The 26,387-nt window shown below is 49.7% G+C and overlaps 2 protein-coding genes and 1 long non-coding RNA gene across 8 annotated transcripts in view; 1 reads left to right on the top strand and 2 right to left on the bottom strand.

Moving 5' to 3' along the window:
- Positions 1–9,095: 9,095 nt before the first annotated feature.
- Positions 9,096–13,262, bottom strand: HOXB2 (homeobox B2). The gene is made up of 2 exons (XM_027974663.3): positions 10,978–13,262; positions 9,096–10,215 (listed from the first exon to the last, which is right to left on the bottom strand). The coding sequence occupies exons 1-2, from the start codon at positions 11,357–11,359 to the stop codon at positions 9,533–9,535; spliced, it is 1,065 nt and encodes a 354-aa protein (XP_027830464.1). The 5' UTR covers positions 11,360–13,262; the 3' UTR covers positions 9,096–9,532.
- On the top strand, positions 13,053–20,202 carry LOC105608416 (uncharacterized). 6 transcript variants are annotated; one of them, XR_009595568.1, is made up of 3 exons: positions 13,053–16,388; positions 16,801–16,863; positions 19,510–20,202. It is a non-coding gene; the product is annotated as an uncharacterized LOC105608416 (long non-coding RNA). The 6 variants fall into 6 exon arrangements; XR_009595571.1 differs by lacking the exon at positions 19,510–20,202 and adding an exon at positions 17,390–17,696 and having other exon boundaries at positions 16,801–16,851; XR_009595570.1 differs by lacking the exon at positions 19,510–20,202 and adding an exon at positions 17,390–17,696.
- HOXB3 (homeobox B3) overlaps positions 15,294–26,387 on the bottom strand; it is a 40,354-nt gene continuing 29,260 nt past the window's right edge. The window contains exons 3-5 of the mRNA XM_012185970.5: positions 21,956–22,043; positions 18,462–19,058; positions 15,294–17,627 (exon numbers count right to left, since the gene is read on the bottom strand). Coding sequence (XP_012041360.3) covers positions 16,795–17,627; positions 18,462–18,909 — 1,281 coding nt within the window. The 5' untranslated portion in view covers positions 18,910–19,058; positions 21,956–22,043 and the 3' untranslated portion in view covers positions 15,294–16,794. The remainder of the gene's footprint in view (positions 17,628–18,461; positions 19,059–21,955; positions 22,044–26,387) is intronic.

The raw sequence follows: 26,387 nt of genomic DNA, 5'->3' as shown, positions 1-26,387 counted from the left end.
GCCTGGGCCAGCGCTCCCCCAGGAAGGGGGTAGGGAGTGGGGGTGGAAGGGTGCATGTGATCTCTCCCAGGCCAATGGGCGCAGCGGGCCACAGTTTGGCAGCCCCAGCGCCCATCCATCACCCCCCAAGCATTAGCATGACAAAGACACTTCAATCACCCACAGCCCATCCATCTGAGGGCGACATGGAAGCGTCAAAAACATCTTTCTTCAAAGACTTTTGGAAAGAAGGGACCAGAGGGAGAGGGGGCAAAAGTTAGAGAAATATTCAAGACTTTCCTCCCCTCTCAGTCCCCAAGGCCTTCAATAGGCTCCTAGGTTATTAGATTTGGACAAATTCAACCCAGCTGCCCTTCATTCTTCCCACCACCACCCCCTTCACCTCACAAAGGAGCAACCCCCTCCCCAAGTCTGTAGACCAGGAGATGGGGAATCCAGCCTCCTTTGCCCAGAACTCCCACTCTGAGTTTCTTTCTCCTAATTTGGGGTGATGGGCTAGAACAGCCAAGTCAGGTATGTTGTCTTGGGCCAAATGGATGACTGTGAAGGGAAAGGATGCAAAACACCTAAGGGTGTGAGGCATGGCCTAGAATCTAGAGAAAGAATTCATTAAGTGAGGGGTGGGAAACTGGCATTTCAAGGAGCAAGACAAGATGACAGCACTGCGGAGAAGAGGATGAGAAATGCCCCATTCCCCTCTCCACCTCGCCACATAACCACTCTCTCCTCATTCACACATCCATTTCTCTCCCTCAGCTTCTTTTTATATTCTCTCTGTCTCAATCCATCTCTCTGTTCCTCCATCTCTCTCCATATTTATATTCCTTCCCTACCTATCCATCAACTCATCTCTCCGGATGTATTTATCCTCTCTCTAGCCATCCATAGCTGTAGCTGGCTCGCTCACTCAGACTCAAATAATTCCCTGTGTCTCTCCAGAGAGCCACAATGAGCACAGAGCTAGGTGATGTTTACTTACAGGTGAAGACGAGGGAATTTTTATTCTTTTCCTGAAATGTTTTAAACTAGTGTAGTGCATTCTTCTGGTTCCTTCCTGTCCCACACCCCTCTCCCCCAAAATCCCAAGCCTCAAATCCATAAATTCAATAGCAGTTACATCTTAAAGATTACTCAAGTTTCCAATGAATTTTCTAGAATAGATCAAAGGATTTTGCTTAGAGAATGGGAGCTTCCGTGTGGCAGTCTTGAGGCTCAGGAGGGGAGTCTCACCCCTTTCTTCTGAGTGTGTCTGTTGGGTTATGGTTGGGGGAGGGGAGGAGAACAGGAAGTGCCTCCTTCACTCGGTTCAGACTGAGATGCAACTAGAGGGAAGCTCTTAGGTAGAGCCCATTGATTCCCCTCCTCCAGACTCTGGGGACAAGAGCTTGGCGCAATCTAACACCCACGCTCATTTGTAATCTGTCAGGGTGTCTGCCTGGCTGAGGCCTGGGGCCGGGGCTAGGGCAAGTCCAGGAGGGCAAGAGTTCAGAAGAGGATCTCTGTAAACAACTGAGCTAAGGGGAGGAAGGGAAAGCAGGTGGGACAGGCCCAGGGAGGACCCTCAAAACTTCTCAGGTTTCCCCACCCCAGAAAGGGCAGGACGAGTCCTCCTCTCTGCAGGGAGGCCCAAAGTTGTCTCTCTCAGTCTCTGTGTCGCTGCTCCCTCTTTCTGTTTCCCAGTTCCCTAGCTTGGCCTGTTCTCTCCTCCTTTCTGTCTCTATCACCAGACTCGCACTGCCTTTCTCTTTTCTTAATAACTGTGAGCCTTATTTAGCCCCCAACTATGAAAAAGCTTAAAGCATTTCACAGGACCCCGGCTTCCCTCCCTCCTCATGTGTACTCTGCTTCAGAGGAGCAGGACAACTTGTGGGGAGGGACCAGCTGGCAACTCTTTTAAGAGAGATGCAGTGGGGGAGGGTGAGAGACTGTTCAGTGCCAAGTGATGAGGATGGACAAAGGAAAGGAGGGTTGAGGTGGGAGGTGGAAGTTGGGGGCAGGCGGTGGCTGCAGAAGGATCGAAGAGAAAAGGAGTATTGAGGTGAGAGCAAGCATACTTCTATTGCCCTTTTTGGGTTGGTAGATGCTCCCAACTGTTTCCTCTCACTTTAAGATGTCCTCCACAGAGGCCTTTGAAAAAGAGGGAAGTAGGGAACCAGGGTTTCCCTTCAAACCTCACATCTGAGCTAGGCCTTTATCTGACCTGGCTGCCCTTCTTCTGGGAGACTTGAGACTCCACTTTCCACATTTCTCTCCCAGGGAGAACCTCCTCACCTCATCCCTCGCTCTTCTAATCAAGGAAACAATCTGCGGTCTAAAAGAAGAAGTAAATTTCAAATCAGATTGAGAAAAGAGTAGAAATCATTCTGGGAGTTGGGGAAATGCAGTTTCCCTAGTTAATAGCTGAAGTCACCAATAGTCTATTATAAATACAGAAGGAAAGGGGTGGAGCAAAAGTGCCTCAAGTTGTACTATCAAGTGCAGTAATTGTTTAAGCCTCAGCTTCCCAATTCATCCCTGAACCTTGCTACCTTCTCCTGTGTACCAGAAAGATGAAAACTTTCCAGATTTCCTGCTGGCTTCCCTGGTAGCTCAGCAGTAAAGAATCCTCTTGCAGTACAGAAGACATGGGTTCAATCCCTGAGTCTGGAAGATCCCACGGAGAAGGAAACGGCAGTATTCTTGTCTGGGAAATCTATGGACTGAGCCTGGTGGGCTACAATCTACGGGGTTGCAAAGTCAGACATGACTGAGCAACTAAGCAACAACTCCCAACCCCAGCAGAAAGGACTGAGAGAAAAGGCAACATGGGTTCTTAGGTTCCCAGTCTCTTCCTCCTTAAAAGAAACTTCACTGGCCTCTGGCTTGAGACTATGGAGCCTGGATTCCTTGTTAAACCCACAGCTGAGGGCAACCAAAACAAAGTAATCCCCATCTGAAGTAACCTGTGGCCTATAGGATTATCTGGTTGACCAGATTAAATTCACCAGAGATGGTCTGTGTAGACTCAACAGCAAAGTTAAAAATGGTTGATTTCCTCTTTTTATAATCTATCTAAACATATAGGTGAGCAGGGAGAACACAGGCATATTTAGAACTGATATGATCTTTGAGAGATGCTGGTCCTTATGCCACTAAGACAAGACCATTCTAATCAGAATAGGGATGTGTTAGTAGTTTATACCTGATTCTGGACTTTTCAATGGAGGAAGCTGCCTTAGCTGAGGGTTGGCAGAAGCAATCGGAACGCATCTTTCATTAGGTCCTTAAGTGCCTCTCTGCCTGCTCACTCACGCCAGATCTTAAAGGCCAAAGCCCAAGATCAAAGATTGGAACTTAAGAATTAAAAGGATATTCAGGGTTATAATATTTTTCTCTATAAGAAATGATTTCTTGTTGCTGTTTTTGGGAAGGATGCAATCTGAATTTAGTGGTGTGTTTTATTGCAAGCTCATTAAAATACCACATGTCTGGTTGAGAACTGTGGATGGTGCATATTGTAATGGGAAGACTATTAGTTTGGGGCCTAGGAAACTTGGGTTCAAATCCTTGCTTAGCCATTTCTTAGCATTATAATCCTGGACAAGTTCCCTGGTTTCTCTGAATCTCAGCCTCAGAGAAGAAGCATGGGTTTAATACTACTTACCTCCCTACATTGTTAGTAGGATTAAAGCAAACAAGAAAACATAAACCATAGAGAACTCTGTAAGTGTATGATATTAACATATACATGCACATTCTGAAATGAGTCAGTCTTTAATATAACTGACTGTTTTTAATATAACTGACATATTAAAATATGGAAATATGTGATGGGAAAATAGCAGATGGGCTATATTTTTATATACCATATCACCATATATTATGTAATATGTACTTTATCATATGCACATTTCATTGAAAATTCAGAAGGCTGCCTCTGTTCAGGCAAAGAACTTTCTTCTAAACTGGAGGTGTTTTGTTTTTTTTTTTTAAGTAAAGCCTAATATTATATAATCTATAACAAGCCCTCACCTTAGCTAATATAACTCTAATATTATATAATTTGTTAAAACTGCAGCAGAAAGATTTAAGATTGGGCATTAACAAGAACTCCCTCACTTTCCCAATTTGGGAGAAAACTGTCCTTGTCAGGGTTGAGGGTTGAACCTGACTTCTGTGATGTCAGAACAGGATGTAAACCTTCATCTAGAAGGAAAAGTAAGTCAGAGAGTTGAGATCTTGCTAAAAGGAAAGATTAGAGTGACATGAAGAGTTGAAATAATTTTCTACTTAATTGGGCTTATCCAGGTGTAGTGGTTGCGGCCAAAATATCCACATTGGAAACTTTATTGAACACTGATTGAGCTGAATTTGTATCCAAATGACTGTCCAGACTGTGATTTTTCTGTGGTGGTTAGGAATTAGAGACGGTTTTGTGTGTTAGCCACACAGTCATGTCCAACTCTTTGTAACCCCATGGACTGCAGCCCACTCGGCTCCTCTCTGTTCATGGGATTTTCCAGGCAAGAATACTAGAGTGGGTTGCCATTTCCTTCTCCAGGGGATCTTCCCAAACCAGGAATCAAACCCAGGTTTTCTGCATCATACGCGGATTCTTTACCATCTGAGCCACCAGGGAAGTCCACAGAAGGTTTTAGGAAGGCATTTTTACTGCTGACTCTCTCCTCAGAGGAGGAAGCAGTTTGTTCTATCTCCTTCAGACACCAAATATCTGCTTTTGAGTAGGAAGAAGGATGGAGGAGGAGGGAGCAGGAGGGCAGAGCTGGACTGGAAAGGTCAATGGAGGATTTGGGCCACATTAGCTGCAACAGGTGGAGAGACTGATATAGGGCCCAAGAGTCTACTTTCTGCAAACTGAGGACATGTATTCGATAGAGCATATTTTAGGAGGATGTACAGTGGGGCCATTGAGTGTTTGTCAGAGACTTGAAGGAAAGATGGGGAGAAGGTTCAGCAGAGCTATTTAGGGAGACCCATAATTTGTACCCATGTTCTAATACCCTAGCAACCAGATAAACACTGACCAAAGGGGATTTTTAAAGTCTAGCACACTGGGAATTCCTGGCAGCCCACTGGTTAGGACTCAGTGCTTCCACTGCAGGGGCCACAGGTTCCATCCCTGGTCCAGGAACTCAGATCCCACATGCCTCAATGTGACCAAAATGCATATGTGCTCAGTCATGGCTGACTCTTTGTGACCCCATGGACTGTGGCCTGCCAGGCTCCTCTGTCCATGAAATTTTCCAGCCAAGAATACTGGAGTGGGTTGCAATTTCCTACTGCAGGGGATCTTCCTGACCCAGGGATTGAACCTGTGTCTTCTGTGTCTCCTGCACTGCCAGGCAGATTCTTTACCACTGCACCACCTAGGAAGCCCTTAAATAAATAAATAAACATTAAAAAAAAATGAGGTCTAGTACATCATGGCAAAGAAGTTTGGTGCCTCTTTTTTTTAGAAAATGTCCCACTTCTTAATACTCATATTCATTGAATACCTGGCACCTGGCACACAGCACTACAGCTAATTACATACTTGTTGAAAAGATTTCTCTCCCTGCTCACTTAAATAATGCTTGGGGCATGATTGTTGGGCAAATTAAAATTCATTAAAATGGCTCTACCAGATACTTGTGAAGTGGGTTATTATCAGACATCAAAAGTCACCACCTCCATTTAAAAGCACCTGACGCCAGGTACTATAATAAATACTTGATACATTGTTTGTAAAGACTAATGAATATACTTTTGGCATATGTTGATGCAGAGAATATTAGAGTCATTTAGTTCTTCCATTTATTTTACAGTTGGAGAAACTGAGGTCCAGAAAGGGGAAGAGACTTACCCAGGCATAAGTTTTTTAAAAATGTAATGGCTCAGGATTAGAGTGATTGCAAATAATTTCTCAATCTAATGGTCTTTTGCTTTCACCATAATATTAATGGGCCATTCTTCTTAAAAAATGACTCACCAAGAGTAGGGCAGACTGACCAGCAGCTTTCAGGACAGCACTGAAGCCTTCCCACTCCAAGCACAGCCCATTTATAACCAGTCTGTCCTACAGACCACTTAAGAGGAGCCATACCACATCAGGATGGGATAACTGAGTGCAGCCACCTGGCACTGCCCTCTAACCTGCCACTGAGAGGGGGCAGTCTGCTGCCTTGTCTAAGAACTCCCTTCTCTTTGCCTTCCTTCTCCATAGCCAGCCTGGAAAACTCAGGTTAAAAAGGATGACCCTAGAGATGAAACAAACAGAAGGAGCTAACTTAGAACACAACTTAGGCACCCTGAGTCCTGGCCCCTTATGAATTCTAAATTGCCATGCATTCCTTTGAATTTGAAGTCAGATGGAACAGAAAGGAGAAGTCATTTCTTTTTATAAATGCCTTGCCTCTTTGTTCTTCTCTGGTGGCCTCAAAGATGGTGAGTTTCATGAACAGGAGACAGGAGAAACAGGCTGTGTGTTGCCTGTAAAAACAGCTCTAACTCCTCTCTAATAAGCAAGGGAAATACTGGACCTTCTGATTTCCTGGATTGGTTGTTTCTCCCCCCCAGGATGCAAAAAGTACTTAGATCTAAGCAGGTAGATTGAGCCTTTGGTTGGGCCTCCCAACTCCCACTCAGTTGGGCAGAGAAGATTCAGGAATGATGCAGCCTCAGGCAGAAGCTAAAATTCAGGGCCCTTTGGGTCTCTGATTTGGGGTGGGGAGGATTGGAAGGAGGTGACCCGATAAAGTGGGTGAAAAATTGTTAAACATGGAGGAAGGCAGGAAGCAAGGTGGCACTATGATCCAGCAGTACTTCTCAGACTTTAGTATGCCTGTAAATTACTTGGGGATCTGCTAAATTGAGGTTTTCATTCAGTAGATTTGGAGTGCGGCCTAAGAGTCTGCATTTCTAAGTAGCCCACAGGTAGTGCTGATGCTGCTGGTCCATGGAGGAGCAAGTCTCTTAGAAAACTGGAGCCTCAGAGGCCCTTGAGTATTACAGACCAAACTGTGATTCCAGGAGGTGAATTCTCTCCAACGGAGCAGAGCCTGTATTTTTGGCATTGATGAAGTGTGCTCTCCTTTTGACCAAAGAAAGCTGAAAGGTGGGCAATTAGCAAGATCCTTCTGGTATTCTCCATCTTTGTAAACAATCTGCTATAGCTGAAAGAGCATTTTTAATTAGACCAAATTATCTAGTTTGGCTGTCCATAGAAATCAAAACCCCAGCTGAAATGTCTGTTTTATTTTGTTGGTGTAAAGATGGTTATGTGCTGTGATTTTAAAGGGGTTAAACATTGCCCATAGGCATATTTTATGGAGAAATAAACACACAACCCAATGAGATGTATAGTGTGGTTTTAATATATTATATATTCACTTATTTATGGGGAAAATAAACACACAAGCCAACAAGCTGTATTATTACTTTAATATATTGAAATTATTTCATATGTATATATTTTATGAGGGAAAATAAACTAATAAGATACATGATATTATTATAATACACATCTAATTGTTCTATATTTATTTATGAAAGAAATAAGTGCAATTTAACATGGCATAAGATTACTTAATGCAGGAGATGAATTCTATATTAAGACAGTTTAAGGGATTAAATTCCAGCTGAATAAGATGTGTGTACTGCCCACACTGAAAGACCAGATTAAAAAAAAATATGCAGGGGTCTGTTTAGCCCTGTATGTCACGACCTATGTGGGCTCCTGGCTTTTCCTGACAGTTGTTGCCTCTCAGTGGCTGGTACTCCAAGTCCCCATCCTGCTGGTTCAGGGGAAAGTCTGGGAGGTCCGGGAATAAACTGCTTTTCAAGAACAGCAGCATCTGCTGGGGAGGTAGCCCTGCGGTGTCTGTTTCTGAGCCCGAGAAATATTAAATAAACCTAAGGAGGATGGATGGCTTTCCAGGGCCCTTTAAATCTCCACGTTCCCCGGAACAAACCAGGAGGCAGGTGGAAAGATCGATCCTTGCCTCCCGCTTACTGGGTTTGCAAGAAACCTGCTAAGGTGCGGTGAGGGATAGGAAGTAGTGCTGAGATGGCAAATGAAGTTGTTGGCAAAGACAGGTAGGTCTGCATTTGGAGAACGCTCTGGCCGGGCATCAAATCCCAGAGCGAAGGATCAAAAGTCAGGTTTGGCGAGGCAGACCCAGCCAGTAAGATCCGCCATTCACCCTCTCCCATTCCCACCCCCTCGCGGACTATCTGTCTGTCTCGCATCCTCAGCATCCGTTGGGCTGATATTTCAAACAATACAAAAACAAAAAAGGAGCCCGTGAGACAGGGCCCCCTCTCTTCACGGGCATCGGGATGGTCCAAAAAGGTGAAGGTGGGTGCGGGGACGGTCCCGGGGCTGGCCGCGCGCATCCTGAGGCGGCTGTCATGGCGGCCACAGTCTCTTCCCTCCCCTCCCTGCCTCCCGACCCCAGCGCCATTTTGAGCATCTTCCTGGCTTCCCTGTCTCTCTCCCGCTCTCCTCGCTCCTTCTTCGCTCCATACAAGCCAAGCGCCTCCCAACGCTGCCCGGGCCTCCCGGAGCTTGTCGCCCCGCAGCTCCTCGGACGCTCCTCCCGACCCCAGGAGCCTTAGGGTGACTGAGGGACCCGCTCCGGCTACATTTTCCACACGGCCTCCTTTCTTGTCCACTTGGAGGCCAGTAACCATCCCTGGGTACGGGACCCTGCTTCTCAAGAAAACCCCCGACCCTACTCCACTCCTTGGCCCTGCGCATGACCCCCAGACCTCGGGTTCCCCAGGCGTCCTGCGTCCTGGAAAAAAAAACCCTCCATTCCGCTTAGGGCACTGAGGCGAGAAGCCTAGGAAGCCCTAGGGACCCTCCCAATCTAGCTGAACCTCTACGCCTCCCACCACGACTGTGAAGCCCGCGCCTGAGATCTCTTCTTGCTCTCACTTCAGCTGGCAGCACACCCTCTTCCTCCAAGGGGCCCCTTTTGTACCACCCGGACTTATCCGGCCCAGGGCAGAGCCAGAGACAGAGACAGACAGAGACACACACACACAGAGAGGGCGGCCTGGCCTAGTGAGTGCGGGGAGGAAAGGGACTGGGTCCCAACACAAACACTAACTCGTTTCCGTATTATAAAGACATTTATTTAATCTATGAAAATAATGTACAATAAATACTTTCCCCTTTTCCTATTAGTAAAGGATTTTAATAAATAATCTACGGCCTAAAACTTAAAAAAAAAAAGAAAGAGGAAAATAGGTTCCTCTAGTTCTTTTTAAGAAAGCACACACCCCCCCTCCCCAGAGTTTAATTATTCCTGAGATTTCGTTGGAAGGACTCTACCAAACGGATTTTTTAATGTGTAATTTTTAAAAGACGCCCGTGTGTCCAATATTTTAGAGAAGAAAGGAGGTGGATTAAACGCTAATTCAATAATACCTGAATTTTAGCAAAACACATAAAGAAGTCCATACGACTTGGCGCGGGGGGGGGGGGGTCCTTGGGTTTCCCCACAGGCTGCTGAAGGGGGGCCGGGGGTCGAGAGAAGGAAGCGGGTTATTAAGGGAACTGCAGGTCGATGGCACACAGCGTGCTGGTGAAGAAGTCCAGCTCTTCCTCGGAAAAGGGAACCGGGCTGTCTAGAGAGCCCTGGAGACTAGGGGAGAGGCCTCCGGACAGCTGGAGACAGGAGTCGGCCGCGAAGAAGCTGAGGTCGGGCAAGAAAGGCGAATCCTGCCGCTCCGAGAAGGCGTCTTCTGGCAACGGCTCGGGCTCCCGTCCGCCGTCCCCGCGCGGCGCGCCGCCCGGGCTCCGCGCGTCTGCGCCCTCCACGCGAGCGGCCAAAGGCCGTGGGCCCGAGGCGTCCGGAGGCCCTTGCGCGACCTCGGGCGGGTGACAACAGGCTGCTCGCGAGGCCCGCAATACGGAGGGGCGGCCCGGGCTAGCCACAGGCTCTTCGGCTGGCTCGCCGGTGTTCTGCGGCGCGCCGGGGCAGGCTGGCTCCCCGTCGGGCGGCTCTCGGTGCTGCGTCTGCCGTTTGTGCTTCATGCGCCGGTTCTGGAACCACACTTTCACCTGCCTTTCGGTGAGGTCCAGCAAGGCCGCGATCTCCACGCGTCGCGGCCGGCACAGGTACTTGTTAAAGTGGAATTCCTTCTCCAGCTCCAGCAGCTGCGTGTTGGTGTAAGCGGTGCGCAGCCTGCGCGCCCCGCCGCCGGCGGCCTCCGGTAGTCCCGGCCCATCTGCGGGGAAAGCGGGCTGGGCGTCAACGCGGGCCGTGTCCTCAGCCCAACCTCAACTCGGCTGAAATAAAAGACTATCCCATCCTCCCAAAGCAATGTCTGCGGCACCCCCGACCTGCCCGCCTACCAAAGCGGCTCGCTCCCACGGCTCTTGCCTTCTTTCTCGTCCCTCTCTCTCCGCCAGACCCGGCCAGAGTCAGCGCACAGCATTCAGAGAGCCGCCCACGGACCATGCAGGGGTTAGGGAGCGGCTCCCTTTCGCCCCCAGAACCTCAGAGCCCCTCCCAGGTCCTCCAAGTGGATCCCTCATTTCAGCACTTTCTAACTCAGCCTGGGGAGAGGATTCATAAAGAAAGATTGTTCCTCACCTCTTCTCCTCCCTAGCCCCCAGCTCTCAAATCCCCCCACTTCTCCTAGAGCTAGAGTAGATGGGATTGAATCTCTTCCTGCCTCCAGATTCGACCCCATCCAACAACACTCCTCCACACAGCTAAATGTGAAACCTCAATAGAATCCTTTTCTCCTAGCAGAAAAAGATGCTCTTCCCCAACCAGCTTCCAAAATCTGCTGTAGGGAAAGGAAAAAAAAATGCTGGCAGCGGCCAGGCCTGAACCACAACGATCTTTTCTGCTTTCTCGTCCCTGGAATCGACAGGGGCAAGAAACCCCAACAGGCTCGACACCTTTTTCTACCTCCCCCATCGCTCCTTCTCCCCCTTTTTTTCTAGCTGCCCCTCACCCAACCCCTATCACGCTTACCGACCTGCCGGCGATCCGACCCCGGAGGCCGGGACGGAGGAGGCGGCCGGGGGAGATGCGGCGGATTGGCTGGGTTTCTTGGCGGATTTCTTCTCTTTCATCCAGGGGAACTCGGGGGCCAGGGGGGCGGCGGGGAGCGGCGGCAGCGGCGGCAGAGCGGGCCCATCTTCGGCTCGCTTTTGGCTCCCGGGTCTCTGAAGGGTGGAGGCGCCGGGCTGGAGGCTGGGGAAGGTTTGCTCGAAAGGAGGAGGAGGAGGAATTAATGTCGACTCCTTGATTGATGAAGTTTGAAATGTCTCCAAGACAGCGGGGAAGGAAGTCAGACACTCGGCGAGCGATGGCTGGCTGTTTATAAACCCAATCTCCCTCTCAAATTCAAAATTCATGGCTTTCAATGGTGGGGGAGGGGGCCTGCTGGGGGGGCGTCAGGAGGGAGGATCGGAAGGGACCCCCCCTCCTGCCCCCCCCAGGTTTGTGTGATGCAGCGATTTTGGGAGGGGAAGATTTTGTTCTCTCTCTCTCTCTTTTTTTTTTTTTTTTAAATTTTGGGTCTTTATAATTGTATATTGCTGATAAATACAAGCGTATGGGGACTCTCTCTATTAAACCCAGGACTCCAGCGAAATTGCAGGGAATTCATGGTCACGGGACCCGCCTTGGCCAATCACTCGTCTGGGCCTGGTAGAAAACAGAGCATTATTTGCTTTAATTGATTCAAAAACTCTAGAGGACCATGACCTGGACACCATGAGCCCCCCAGTCCTACATGCCTGCTCCCCATGCCCCGCTTTCTCCAGAAAAGCTGAAGGAACCTTTTCTTCATCCCCATCAGAGGAGGGGAGGTTCTGGAACCCAGGAAACAAGAGAACCTAAGGGAGAAGTCTTCCTCTTTTTCAAATACTTTTAATACAGTAAAGCTTTCTTTATAAGGCCAGCAGCATTCCCTGCCCCCACCCCCGGGGAAAAAAAAAGCTGAGTGAGGATCTCAATATGGGAGGAAGAGGTAGTAGAAAGAGGTTTTCCCCTTTGGGAAAGGTCTGTGTTACAGTGCAATAAGGAAGAGAAGAGATTTACAATCATCAGCATCACTATCCCCAACCCACCCCCCAAAAGCAACAGATAAATCTTAGAAAATCGACAAGCACTCCTAGGCTGACACAGAGGAGTGAGATAGACAGTGAGGAGCCCTTTTGGGCCTCTGGCCTGTGGAGCTGTGAAGTCTCGGTTCCCTTCTCTGCCCAGCATTTGCAGCACTGCCCCTGCCCCTGTGTCTACCTGCCTCCTCACCTGGAGGCATCGGGCTCCTCTATGACACCCCAGCAAACAGGGTTGAAGATGCATATGCACCCTCTCAAGCCTCAAGCCTGTATCTGCATCTATATCCAGGAACAGGAACAAGAATCAAGAACCAAGGTAGCTCCCAATTTGACTTAAAGAACTCTCAAACTTCAGGCCAATGTATTGGAAGGGGGTACTCCCCCCTACAGGAATGCCCTTGCCATTTTCCTCATTGTATGTATGTATAAATAAATACCCCCAACAAGATAGAATTCTCTGTGGAGGGGGTGCAAAAATAATGATCAAAGATGATATCTCATTTCTAGCCCCTGGGGAAATTGTTGTTTTTATTTCTTTTCAGAAGTTCAAGATAGTATGAACTTTAGGGAGTGCTGTAATTTACTGGAGGGAATGGGTACAAGACTCACAGCCCCAAGCAATCGGTGGGAAACTAGATCTCAAAGCAGAAAATGAAATGTCGATCTGGGGTAAGATTTTTAAATAAGTGGGTCAGAGGGACCGAGAGGAGATGAGGCGATCAATCTTAGCCCCCTGACAGCTCCCTCCGATGGCATCAAAGAATTTGGCTCTTTGGGAAAGCAGAGGGAACAGCCGAAATTCCCCATCCCTTTAAAAGGCCTGGAGGTGGGGGGTGTTAGCGAAAGAGAAAGGTGATTCTGGGAGAGCAGGGAAACAGATGGGAAATGGGGACAGAGGAAAGGCGCTGGGTTGGGTGGAAAGTTTTTCTGGAGAACTCCCACGGCTCCGGCCTCCCCTCCCCCTCCTTGCTCGGCAGCGAGCAAGGAGAAGGCTGGTTAGCAGAGAAATGGCAACTCGGCCGGGAGCTGGAACTAGAAACTTTGTGTCAGTGTAACAGCCGCGTGGGTGGTGGTAAGTATTCATCCGTGTGGGTTGGGGGTGAGTGTTTAAAAAGGATAGAGGAATCTGAGGAGAAGGGTGGGGGTGGAGGAGAGCCAGGAGGAAAAGGGGGGAGCTGGACGTGGGGGCTGCAGGGACGGGGGCGGCAGGCTCTGGAGGGCTCAGATCCAAGGGAGCTGCTCTGAAAAACTGGGCAAACTAGCCAGAGACGGTTGTGTCCAGCTCGGCTCCAAAGAGTAATTTTTGCCACTTGGAGGTGAGGACGGGGGTGGAAGTGGGGAGTAGGCACAGAAGAGTAGTTGTCTGCAGGTTGTGCAGGAGGCCTAAGAGGGGTCTCCCTCCGGCCACCCCCTTGAGAAGCCCTGGAAGTTTTTTCACAGCCTCTCCAGCTGGCTGCAGGGTTGAGCGATTCTCTCCGCAACAACTCCGGCTGTCCCTGCAGGAAATACGGCTCTCTCTAACCCTGCTGACAGATTTTACGGCCAGATTAGAGAACAGCAGAAAACTTGGGTGTTAAAAGGGGCCAAGAGAACCTTCCTTCCCAGAGTCGCCGCTTCCCCGCCCCCCTGTTGTGCTGTGAATCTTACTGTACAGATACTTTCCCCTCGACTTTGGCTGCTTAGCTAGGGGCTGAAATCTCTAAGAGAGAAGGGAGGAGGACACCAAGCCAAGGTGGCCCTTATTTTTCTTGATTGCAATTCCAATTTCAAGCCAAAGCTCTGTTTTTCAAACTCAAGTTAAACTTTCTGACTTGGCCTGCCCCTCTCCTACTAGATAAAAAATCAGTCCAGTCTACATCTAGAGCCAAACAAGGCGCTTCATCTAGTTAACACCATTCAGAAAATGTTATTCAGGGAAGAGGAAGAGAGAGAGAAAGAAAGAAAAACCCATGAACGTTATTTGATCCCAATCAAACTTTGTACGCTCTTATGCCTTTAAATTATAGCTTGACCCAGTGCTAAATTGCTTGCTGCTTGGATGAGCCTAGTCCAGTTAAAATCCTACTTGGTGGTGGTGTGGGGGGTGGGGTGAAGAATTCAGGTTGCTTTTTTATTGTTATTTATTGTTGCATAAAGGCTATAATTACTAACCTTGGACTGCCAGGATACAACATAAAAATGAAAATCAGCCCTGGCTTTAAGGCTGAGGGCCTGGAATGATTCTCACCAACACGCCCCCCACCCCCACCATCTCTACCACCAAATATATGCTCCTAATTAAGCAATGCTAGAACATCGCTTACAATTAGAATTATGCAACTCTTCAGCAAGCAGCCATCGCTTCTCTTTCAACGAATTAGCTCCATATTTCAGCTTCCCTGTCTCCTAGCTCTTATCGGCTCCAGCGATGCGGCGGTGACATTTCATCTTTGACAGACCCTCTCTATCCTCGCTCCAATGTGATAAAACTTTTATGGAACCACGACTAAGAAATGAAGTTTTCCCAAGGATCGTGGAAACAGAGCGGCACATTAGCCTGGGGACCATTTTATGTATGCTTGGATCCATAGCTTCTCCCACCCTCCTCCTCTCCCCTTACCCTGGCGGGGGAAATCAAACAGGCCTCCTCTCCCTCTGTCCTGAGTTTTATTTAGTGATTTAATTTCACTTTAGTTTTAAGGTTTGACCTGAGAAGTCTAGGCTTCAGAATTTTTTTTTAAGATTAATCATTTTCCTTTGTTTTCATTTTAGACCCAATGGTGGTTGGGCTTCGGGTCACGTGACGACTTCTTTGTAGCTCCGGAAGAGAACTGTGAAGTTTAGGTTGAAGAAGCAGTAATGGGCCAGATTTCTGTTGTTGTTGATGGGGTGGGGGGTGGGGGACAGTGGGGAGGCTGTGGCCAAAGAAGCAAAAAGACAAAAAAAGGTCAATCAATGAGGAAAAACTGAGAGGGGAAGAAGCCAAACAGAAAAGACCTAGAGAGAGTCCCCTGGTCTCCCTTTGCCCCAAACTTGTTACTTAAATCTTAAGAAGTTGGCAGAATGTTCCAAGCTTGGGTGAGAAAAACCAAATAAACCTGAGACACAGATGGGGGAGGTAGGGCCCTGAGCAGGGGAGCATAAAAAGGCCAGGATAGGGTCTTCACCATTCTTCTTCCCTTGGGGAAATCTGGCAGTCAGCAGCCTGCTGCTCTGCTATCTAAATTGGACCACCAAGACAAGATAAAATTGATAACAGAAAGTTTATTCAAGAATTATATGACAGACAACCCTTTTAAGTAAGGAAAAAAAGTAACTACAGAAGAACAAAGAAAGTTCCAAGAGGGAATTAACTCTAATTCTACAAATTCAGGACTATACAGTGACAATTAGGAGCTGAGTTCATGCCTTTTAGAACTAATTACAATTGTTCATAAGTACAAGTTTAACATAAATCTATAGCTTTTTTCTAGAGTACAATAACTAAAATAGCTGGATTTACATGACAGGGAACACAACGTCCTTTATAACAAGTAAATACTAAAAAAAAGTACAATTTTTTCCTTTTTCCCTCATATAAATACATAATGTAGGGGGATAAATAATAAAAAAAAAGAAAATATTTTAACAAGCTATAACCAATAAATATATATGAAAATGTTCACTAGAACACACGTTTTTTGAGCAATGCTGGACTCCTGCAGGCCCAGGCATCTCTCACAGTTGTTTTTAATATCCATTAAAATGTAAACTCTAAGTGCAACAAAAGTGTCCTGTCCAGGGTTGAGCAAGGCACACACGCCCAGCTGCAGCCCCCGCCTGGGACAGTTTGTCAAAATATACCCTGTTTTCACGTTAAGTCAAGAGAGCAACAGAAGAAAAGAGAAGTGTAGAAACTCGAGTCACCGACTGCTTTCTGTGGAGTGAGGGGGATGGACCTGGAGCTGCGATGGGAGACAGCAGAATGGGCAAACCTTTAGTCTTGACAACTTGCCTGCCCTCACCTCCCAGCTTTGCCATAAAAGAAAATATATATATATATATTTATAATATAGACAGCTCTTTCAGGATCTCTCACCATCCCTGAGCCCTCTGAAGACTGTAATTGATAGGGGTGGGGTATAGATATTAACGTTCTAGAGCAGAAAAATATGGGACTAGAAATGGAGGGAGTGCCCAATCAACCTTCTCCTATCATGGGAAGAAATCTGAGGATTCAGGAAAGTGGGAGGGGGCATGCTTTGTGCCCTTGGTTTTGAAATGTATTAAATTTTTTTTTAAGGAGAATTGCCAGGAAAGAAAAATCAAGATTTGGGGGAATTAACCACATAGAAGGAAGGTAAGTTGGTTGGTTGGCTGGTGATGGCCTAGCCATCTTGTCTGTTTTTTAAAATGTGCTTCTTTGCCTGTTTCCCTATCTCCTCTTCCTCTACCCGACTCCCTAAGGTGGAATTCCAACTGAATATTGCTGGAGGCCTAGGGTTGATGGGGTCATCTCCAATCTGCTGTAGATTCCTTTCCAATGGGTTGGCAGGCAGACTAAACAAGAGCTGCAGGACTTAAAAAGCAACCTCTCAGGCCAGGGGGAGGGGAAGGAGCTCCAGGCCCTTTCTTCCCGGGAAGCTTGGTTGCCATCTCCCTGCCTCCTCTTTCAGACCTCCCGACTGCACCCCACAACTCCACAGCCCCCGCCCCTCCTGGGTCTCCTCCACCCCAGGACCTGCCCCTCAGCCCTCCCTCTCCCATCACAGGTGTGTTAACTTGGGCGCTTCTTGGATTCTACCCTGAGGAGGAGGCGCATGGTGAGAGGAGAGGTCTGTGTAGGTAGGGTGGGGGTCGCAGGGTCCGTGGTGCTGGCTGGGGGCCATAGGGGGCGCCCCGTTGTAGTCCAGGTTCCCCGAGGGGTGGTGGGAAAGGTGGTTGAGGCCGTAGAGGGAGGGGCCGGCAGGGGGCGGCAACGGATCCGCGTAGCCGCCCCCGCCCACGTACACCGGGCTGCCCTGCATGGTGGGCGTCCCGTAGGCGCCCCCGTTGGTTTGAAGGACGTGAGGCTCGTAATCGGGCGCCGGGGTCTGGGGATACTTCTGCGGGGCGCCGCAGCCTTTGAGGGGGGGCTGGTAGTTGGAGGGCAGCGCATAGGCATTCTGGTGGGCTTTGCCGAAGGCGGGCGGGGACGGGCTCTCATAGCTGGGGGTCATGGAGTGCAAGGCGTTCATGAAGCCGGCCGTGGACTGCATGGGCTGCGAGGGGCTGCCGGCGGGGGAGGGGCCCCCCGAAGACGAGGCCAGGCCCTTGGCCTTTTGGTCCTTCTTGTATTTCATGCGCCGGTTCTGGAACCAGATCTTGATCTGCCGCTCGCTGAGGTTCAGCAAGTTGGCCATCTCCACGCGGCGCGGCCGGCACAGGTAGCGGTTGAAGTGGAACTCCTTCTCCAGCTCCACCAGCTGCGCGCTCGTGTACGCCGTCCGCGCCCGCTTGGAGGCCGCAGACCCCGGGGGGCTCTTGTCCCCTCCCCCGCCGCCACCCCCGCTGCCGCCACTGCCGCCGCCGCCTCCGCCGCCGCCGCCGCAGCCCTCCGCTGGACCCGAGGGGGAGGGGTGGGAAGGGGAGAAAATGAAATAAAAGATAATTACTGAACACGCCGAAATTGAATGCATCGTTTCTTAATAAATCCAGGCCCGGACTCGGGAGGCCCCGCCGCCCTCCCCTTCGCGTCCCCGCCTCCTCCTCTCCACTGCCCCCCGCCCCCACCCGCCGCATTAGCGGACACTCTATAATAGTGGCATTTATTAAGAGACCTGTTCTCCTCTCACTGCCCCAGCTTATGAAAATTTGATCATGTCACGCAGACAGAGCCGCATGGCCATTTATTTAGGGCTGGATTTTCTCGCACACGCTTTCTCCCCCCTTATCCCTAGTTCCAGGTGTAGAAGACACTCCTCCGCCCTCCACCGCGCCAGGTCCTGTGGCCCAGACAGGTGCTTGAGGAGAACTCCTGGGCGAGTCTGGACATTCTGGGCAGGGCACGAAAATGGGGAGCGAAGAGGCTGCCATGCCTGGAGGCCGAGACCGTGGGCCGCCCGAGCGATTGTGATTAATATCCACAGTAGTAATACTTAATAATAATCAATCGTTGACGACTCTGCGTCTACTGGCAGCGTCTCGTGACTCTGCAGCCTTGCAAAGGGCTGAGGCTGAGCACCTGGCCTTCTGGACCTCTCAGAAGTTCAGGTGGAGGGGGCCAAGAGGGAGAGGGTGCTGGCGGGGTCAGGGGTCACCAGGTGGGGGGGGGTACGGGAAATGCGCCATAGCTGCCGCCGCCGCCTGGGCGCCTAAGGGCTGGGTGCTAGAATAACAGTGACATTCCTGGCCGGGACAAAAGCTGACGACGACGAAGCCAGAGAGCCGGTACCTGTGCCAGGGGAGCTGTTTTTCAGCTTGGACGTTTGCCTCGACTCTTTCATCCAGGGGAATATCTGTTTGGTGAGGGTGGAGTTGGAGCCGGCACCGCACTTGGGGGGGCCGCTTTTGCTGGGACCGCCCGCGTTACTGCTGTTGCTAGTGGTACTGGTAGGTGCGGCGCTGGGCGGGGGCGAGCCGGGCGGAGCCGGCAGGGGCTCTGAGGCCAGGCCCGGCCTCATGCAGCTGCCGTTGAGTTCCTTGCCCTTGGCGTGCGCGGCGGCGTTGCCCAGGGACTGCAGCGAGCACGCTGAGCGCTGGTAGTCACTTTCCAGGTGCGTGGTGGCCTGGAAGGGGGGCTGAGGGGGACCGTCGTAGCCGAAGCCATTGCTGCCAGGGTATGAGGGGTAGCCTCCGAAGAGTGCGGCGGCGGTGTTGTCGTAGTAGGTGGCTTTCTGCATCGCTGGGCGAGGCCCTGGTGGTAGGTGGCAACTTGCAAGAGCCAGATACCCTCACGACCGGACATTGGCACCCCTTGGGGTCACGTGGCACGCCGGACCCCCCCCCCTTTCTGCCCCCCTCCTCCCGGGATCTGTTCGTAGCGGTTGACCTGCGGGGTGAGAGAAGAGACACGGGGAGAAGAGGACTGGGGCTCGAATCCATCTTAGGAACTGAAAAGGGAACTGACATCAATAGGGTTTTTCTTCTCCCCCACCCAACATCTTCACAGCAGATGCTGAGGCCACTTGCTTGGCCTGAAATAGATTTTTCTTATATCAGTGCTTTAATTTTAAAAGAAAAAGCCCACCAGTTTTCATCTTCACTTAAGAAAATAAGGACTCCACTCCTTTGGGAACTGCCTGGATATAGAATCTTACTATGGCAAGGGCCATCGCTTCTCTCCTGCCTGCCTACTAGCCCCTGACCTCTTTAATTCCCTCTCCCTGCACCTGCCCCCCCAACTCTGGGATAGGGTGGCTCAAGGGGGGGAACTCCAAAATAAAAGCATCATCAACACCCTCCTCTGAGCTGAGAGGCCTCCTGCCTTTGCCTTCATCTAGGTTCCTTTCATCAAGCAGAGTCTAATCTGGAGAAAAAATACTGAGGCTGAGGATCACCGGAAGAGGCAGCAGGAAGAAGCAAGTTGAGCAGGGAACCTTCTGATGTGAGGGAGCCTGTCCTTACCCTCCCACCTCAAGAAGCAGCAGCCTGACCCAAAATTTCCTGAAGATTTTCAACCTCCAGAGCCAGTGGAACTGAGCGGCCTCCATGGCCTTGGCTGCAGGTACCACCACCTCCAGTCTGAGTATTTGCTAACCAAGTCTGGGATCCCGCAGCCAGCGGCCCCCATGGGGCCCCCAAATGGAACAGGATTGTTTCTTTGGTGGGACTGGTTGGTGCTATGACCATTTGGCTAGGTCTTCCCCCACTCTCTTTTCATCAGGCATAATTTTTTTTTACCCACCCTTTCCTTGACAGTCTGCTTCCTTTGATTTTTCCAAAAGAAGAAGAGAAGAAAGAAACTAGGTAACTGCTGGACTTTTCTAAAAAGAGATGGGAAAGTGCTTTCTAAAACACAAATTTTTTTCCCTAAGAAAAAGAGAAAGTAAACAAAGCAATCTAAGCAATATTATCTGGGCTGGAAACTGGGTGCCCCTGTTTACTGAAGTTCTTTGAGGCAAAAAAAAAAAAAAATCATTAGTTTAATGCAGGCTTTTTAAAGTGTGCTAGAAAAATAAAGGTTCAAGCTGTCACAGGATTTTGTGTATTTCTTCCGAAACTTCTGACTACATACCCCCAAGCTCACCAAATGTCTTCTCAACTCCTCACCATCACTCTTTATAGAATCTTTAGATTGACCCTATCTTCTGACATATGAGTTTGAACTAGTTAAATCTCATTCAGCCCAGCTAGTCAACTCTAAAGAAAACTAAAAATAGGAAATAAAATAAAAAGGGAGTCCAGGTGAAGGAAATCCCTCTCACACATAAATCCCCTTCTTAATGGCACAGATTTATACTCAAAAGGGAGCCGGGTAACTCTGAGTTCCGATTGGTTTCTGGGAAGAATTTGTTTCTGGGAAACACACAGGGGTCTGCAAAGCAGGAGGTCCTTCCAGGGAGGAGAACTGGAGTTCAATTGACCAGGCTGACCCAATCCCTTTATTATTATTACCATTAGCCTCTGATGATTTAACCAAAATTAGCTTCGGAGCAGCCCTGGTTGAAGGGGGAATTAATTAACAGGCATCAGTTGAGTTTGTTATTAATAGATAAGAGAATGAAATAAAAACGTTGGAGGGGGTTGGCTGGCTGGGCCCTGGCTTTATTTAGTCTAAATGATTGTTACAGCAGTAATGATGATGATGATGATGATAGTTATAATAAAACAATAATTTGACTAGACGCCTGGGGCCGAAATTCCTGTCGCTCCCCATGCAATGAACTCGCAAACCATTGCAGCAACGAGGCCAGGCGAGTGTGGGAAGCAAGAAGCTAGAGGCGTGATAGAAAAGAATGGAGGCTCCACCGGCAGCCAGAAAGGGCCGGGAAGGTTTGTGGATGGAGTTAGTCCCTGGCTGCCTCTGTCGCCGCCGGGCTGTCTCGGCTGCTGCTGCCATGGTGCCTGGCGACAAGCTATGTTGGCCCAAGGAGGCGAAGAGAAGCCTTCAGGACGCAGAAACGGTTAGCAGCGGCAGGTTCCAAGCACACCCGGCCGAGGACCAGCCCTAGGGCAGCAGCAAGTTTGGGCGCTGAAGGTAACTAAATTAAAAGGCGCCTTAGCAACTCCACACCGGGACTTTGCCAGGCCCGGCGGGCCGGAGGGCGCACACAGAGGCCCGGCTGATGGGACAGTGAGAGGAGCGAGAGGTGCCGAGGGGATCCGAAACCTGGGGATCCAGGAAAAGGGGGGTGGGGTGCAGTTCTACCAAGCCAAACACATCTATTTCCCTTGCCTCCATGTTGAAAAAATCCAGGCTCCATCTGGCTTCTCGGGAGAGAGAGAGGGAGGGAAGGAGACAGTGGCTCCCGGCTTCCCCCAGGGTCTCACTGGAGAAGGGCGGTGAGCCACCCCAAGAAATCCACTTTTCCAAGCAACCCCCCCAAAAAAGGCTTGGGAGAGTAACAATAGCTGGGAAGACCAGGGAGAGGGGCTAGGCCACCTTCCAGGACTTAAAAAAAAAAAAATAGAAGAGAAATAGAACAAAAAAGGAAGAGAGAAAAAAGGTTAGGCTCTTCTTAGCAGCCGGGCGAAAATTCAGTCCAGATCTGGCTGCTGAAAGAAAAGAGAAGAGAAAAGGAAAGAAGCAGGAAGAGAGAGGGAGAGGGAGAGAGGGAGGGAGGGAGAGAGAGAGAGAGAGGGAGAGAGAGAGAGAGTCGCTGCGTGGAAGGAAGCTTAAAGCTTGTGAACTCTTCTTGAACCGAGATTGGAGTCATATGGGCCATAAATCATTGAGACATACTCTCCGCCATTCACAAACTGATAGCCTATTTCAGTCCAGCTTACCTTAGCCACCGACGAGGGGAGAACAGGCAGACATAATATATATTCACATCGAGCCCCAGCGCGAGCGGCAGGCGAGAAATCTCCCCTCCTTGAAGGCAAAGGAAAAAAAGACCACTGTTTAAAGCGGCGTCGCCCCCCTCCCCAATAGCCACCCCGGCTGGGGAGCCCGAGGGGCAGACCGGCCGGAGGAGCCGCTCGGCGTCCGCTTCAATTCACTCGGCTTAGGAGCGGGGGTGCGCAGGAGGGAGGGGGTAGGGGAGCGGGAAAAAAATAGAAGACCGAAAGGTGCTCGGGCGGCTCAGCTCGCCGAGAATCCAGCTCCAGGCTCCGGCACGGCCAAGCCGCCACAGTGCGGTTGCCCTATAAGACTGGTACGCCCTACTCTCCGTAACAATGGCCTCTGCTTTTGCACAGGGAAAAAACCACACAGACACACACACTCACACACACACAAGCTCACACACACCCCCACCTCTCCCCCTTTAGCAAGCTTAGATGCCTGATAAGGAAGGAAGGTGATGGTGGTAATGGGGGAGGGGGGTATTTTGAACGCCCCCCCCCCCAGTTAAAAAAAAAAAAAGAGTGAGAAAGGAAAGGAGGTAGAGCTTTTAAGTTTTGTTTTTGTTTTTTAAGGACAGGTAAATTTTTAAATTCAGATTTTGGTGGGGGAGGAAGAGGAGCTCAAAGACAAGGCAAAGCTGGTGGAGTTCACAGTTCCCCACTACCACCACCACCACCACCATTAGTAAACCCTTCTGTCTAAGCAGAGAGTAGCTTGGGAGGCCCTGGCCTTGCGGGGGTGGGGGGATGGTTCCTGGGTGCCCCTCTGCATTCATTTGCAGTGGGAACACTAGGACTTTTTTTTTTTTTAAGTAGTTTCACTCTTGCGGGACTGGTGGCTGAGTCTCAGCAGTCTGTTTCTTCTCTCCCCCACACCCTCTATTCCTCCTCTCTCCCCGCAAATCTGGCCCGGTTTCCAACCTGGGGTGGGGGGAACCAGAGCTTTCTTTTCAAAAGCCCCCTCCCATTTTTGAGAACAGACAACAAGCGGTGAGTGATTATTTCAAAAATCCAGACCATCTTGTAGGGGAGGGGGGTTGAGGAGAGGGTGACAAAAGGAAGACCTTGTGTTTAGCTTGAGTTCCAGACACTGCTGGCAATAGAGAAGCTGTAAGAACTTCACGGAGAAGTTTCTGTTAAGATTCTCACCTCCGGATAGGCAGAAGGGGCTAAGAGGTGATAAGGACATTTGTACTTCTAAGAAGATTCAAAGAACCAGCAAAATGCCTTAATTTTAAATGCACTGGCAAAAGAGATGGAGGGTAGTTATTTTTATTATTATTATTGTTCAGAACAAATCTGTTTACTTCTCTCAGCTCTTGCAAGATTTAGGACTCTTGAAACAAGTGAGGAAAACTACAAAAGCTCAAGTTGTCTTTGAGTGTGTTTTAGAAGGGCAGGGAAAGGCTAGGAGGCCTGTAGGAGGAAGACAGGAGGCAAGAATGTAGGTGTCTGCAGATTTGGGGCGGGGGTGGGGAAGAGCCGTTCCTGGCGGAAGAAAAAGACAAAAAAAGCACCAGGACCTTTCCAAAAGCAGGAGTGTTTGCAGCTTGGCAGAACTGCTGACTCCGGGCTTAGAGGATAAAATAGAAGTCTGGCAGTTTCTCTTTTCTACGAAGGCAGCTTGGAAAACTTGTTCTCTTAACTCTGCGTAGACAGAGCCAGCTACTACCCTGTGATGTCCTGGTTAGAATCCTTGGCTTTTGCTTTTTCCCATCTGGATGGACCAGGAGAGAAGGGACTGGGAGAACAAAGGTGAGAGATGGTTTCCAGCTATTGTCTCCCTTCCAGGAGAGGGTGGCGGTGTCTAGCAAAGCTTCCCTCATACCCCATAGCTCCCCACTCACTGGCTTTGCTTTGGGCTGAGAAAGGGTCCTACTGTCTACTCTCATAAGGTGTGGCCCCTGGCCTCCTCCAGTCCCCACTTCTTTCAGGCCCACTAAGTCAGGCTTACTTCATGGGCTGGAACAGCCAGTTTCCTGGGGCCCTGATGAACTGGAGTGGAGAAGGGGACTCTGGCCTTCCTAACCTCCAGCAAGGAACCAGTTGAAGAGTCTCCTCCTACTGTGAGGTCTCTAGGATCCTAATGCCTGCCTAGAGAGTTGGTGGCTGAGGGTTGTGGGGAGGTGAAGATGGAAGGTGGAAGCCATTTTTCTATGTTTATTAGTATCAGGAACAGAAAATACCCAAGCTGGACACACTGCTGGGGCTCAAGCCAGGACCCTTAGAGAAAGCAGTCAAGGCTACAAAGAGTCTGTCCTGAGATCTCCAGACCCTGGTTAGAGACCTGTTGGATTGGACCTTACGTAGTTCTAGGCCTGGTGGGTCAGTGACTCACTCACGAGGCTTCTAGAGGTTTAAGAGACCAGCACCTTTGGATCTTTTCCCCTCCCACATTAAAAAGTCAAGAATGTACCTCAGACCCTCCAACTCTTCTAGCTGTTACTGCCACTAAAGAGAGAGTCATTGAGAAGTTAAGAGGCTAGGAGGATCTGGTCACTTGTGGGACCTGAACGGCTTCGCCCCAATGAGTAAGAGAGAACCCAGGGACATCCAGTCAGCCTGCAAGAGGATCAGCCTGGAGCTAAGCCAAGGGCAGAGGAGTTTTTCCAGACACAACAGTGGACCCCTCCCCGCTCTGAGCCTGGATTCTTGTGGTCCCTTCTGGCTACACAAGGAGATGGAGTGCAGTAGAGTGGGAGCGAAAAAGAGGGCTGCGAGGAAGAAAGCTAACCTGGAGCAAATTTTCAGAGGACATGCGCCCCCAAATGCAGTAAGAAATAGAGTAAGGACTTCTTAAGTAATTCTGAGAGCAAAGCCCCTTCCAAATGCTTGAGACACAATTAGATCCCAGTTTGGTTTCCTTCTGGACTTTATTATTCCTTTCCGGAGATTTTTGGTTGGCAGAGAGCCCCTTTTGGGGGCTGGGAGGATGGGGGATGAAAAGTAGAATGGCAGCTCCAGGATACCCTTTTCGTCTGAGGTACGTCTGCAGGCTAGAGACCTTCCAAATTGCAAGGGACAGACGGGTGGTGAGGAGCCTGGGCAGGAAAATTAGGGTAGGAAACACCAGTGGGATTGGAGGGAAGACTTTGAGGTCTGGAAAAGGAGGAGAGAGGGATTTATCATCTCTGATAGTGAAGTCATAATTTAGGGGGAGACTAGAGAGAGAAGAGGGAACAATCTCTTCCTGGATTCAAGTGGGGAAACTTGGGCAACTTACCGTGTGTGTCTGTGTATGTGTGTGTGAGACAGAGGGAAACAAATTTTTTTTTTAATTTTAAGAGAAAGAGTAAGACACAGAAACCTTAGAAATTAATAATAAAGGCAAAAATCAGAGAAAATGCCCCCCTTCATAGACATTCTTTCCTATTTCCCCAGAGCTAGACCACTTACTCCCCTACTCCTAATCCATGCCCAGTACCCAGACACCGGGCCCTTAAAATCCCCTTGAGCAATCACGGGTGGGGGGGCACGCTTGGAGGCCACCGGAGATGTCTGTTTCCTTCTGCGCCCAAAAAATCATCAAAGAACAAACGAAAATTCTCCTCTCAATAAGGCCAAACTGCCTGGTTCCTTTAAAATCGATTTCTGGTATCAGCCTTGGGATGACCAAGGGATTTTCCCCACCGCTGCCCCAGGCTAGCGCCCAGCTCAGCCAGCCCCAAATTTGACTTGCCCCCCCAGGCTCCCTGAGAAGCCGGGACCTGGCAGTGGGGCTGGGGGTGGTGAGGCGTTTAGCAATCTCTTTCTGGCCCTGTCTGAGTTCCGGGTCCCAAACTCTTCCAGATTCACTGGCCAACTCTGTGGCCTCGGAGACTCGTGAAAAGTACACACGCGCACACACACACACACCCCTGAATCTCCATCTCTTTTAAATATTAATGAAATTTCAAAGATGGGGGCTAGAAAGTGGGAAATGCTACTGCAAATCGCTCTTGGTATTTGGATCCCGAACTCCCACCTTTCTAAGATGCCTGAGCCGGTGGGAACAAAGGGGCAGAGGAAGGAAGATTTCGCGCCTGGGCGGAGGCCGGTGTACACCCAGCTCAGTAGAAGCCAAGATCCAAAGAAGAAAAAGACCAAGACTGAAGTAAATAGAAGTAAATTCTGAGCTGAACTCTCCCCTAACCCCAAGAGTGGGGGCAAGAAACAGAGGAAGACAAAACAAGGCTCCCATAAGGGTTTGCAAAGTCTGTTCAGTGAGCAAGGAGGCCGAGCCAGTGCCCCTACACCCCTACACCCGTGGACCAAGACGGTGAGCGGCAGCGCCCAGTTGGGTTTGAGCTCCACTGTATCAGGGGTCCCGCCTCACCTAGAAGTTCTGTCCCGGCCTGACAAACCCCACCCCTGTGGATGTCGAGACAAAAGG

This window comes from Ovis aries, chromosome 11 (assembly GCF_016772045.2).
Source record: "Ovis aries strain OAR_USU_Benz2616 breed Rambouillet chromosome 11, ARS-UI_Ramb_v3.0, whole genome shotgun sequence".
Taxonomy (NCBI): domain Eukaryota; kingdom Metazoa; phylum Chordata; class Mammalia; order Artiodactyla; family Bovidae; genus Ovis; species Ovis aries.
This window is presented reverse-complemented; position numbering and strand designations above follow the sequence as displayed.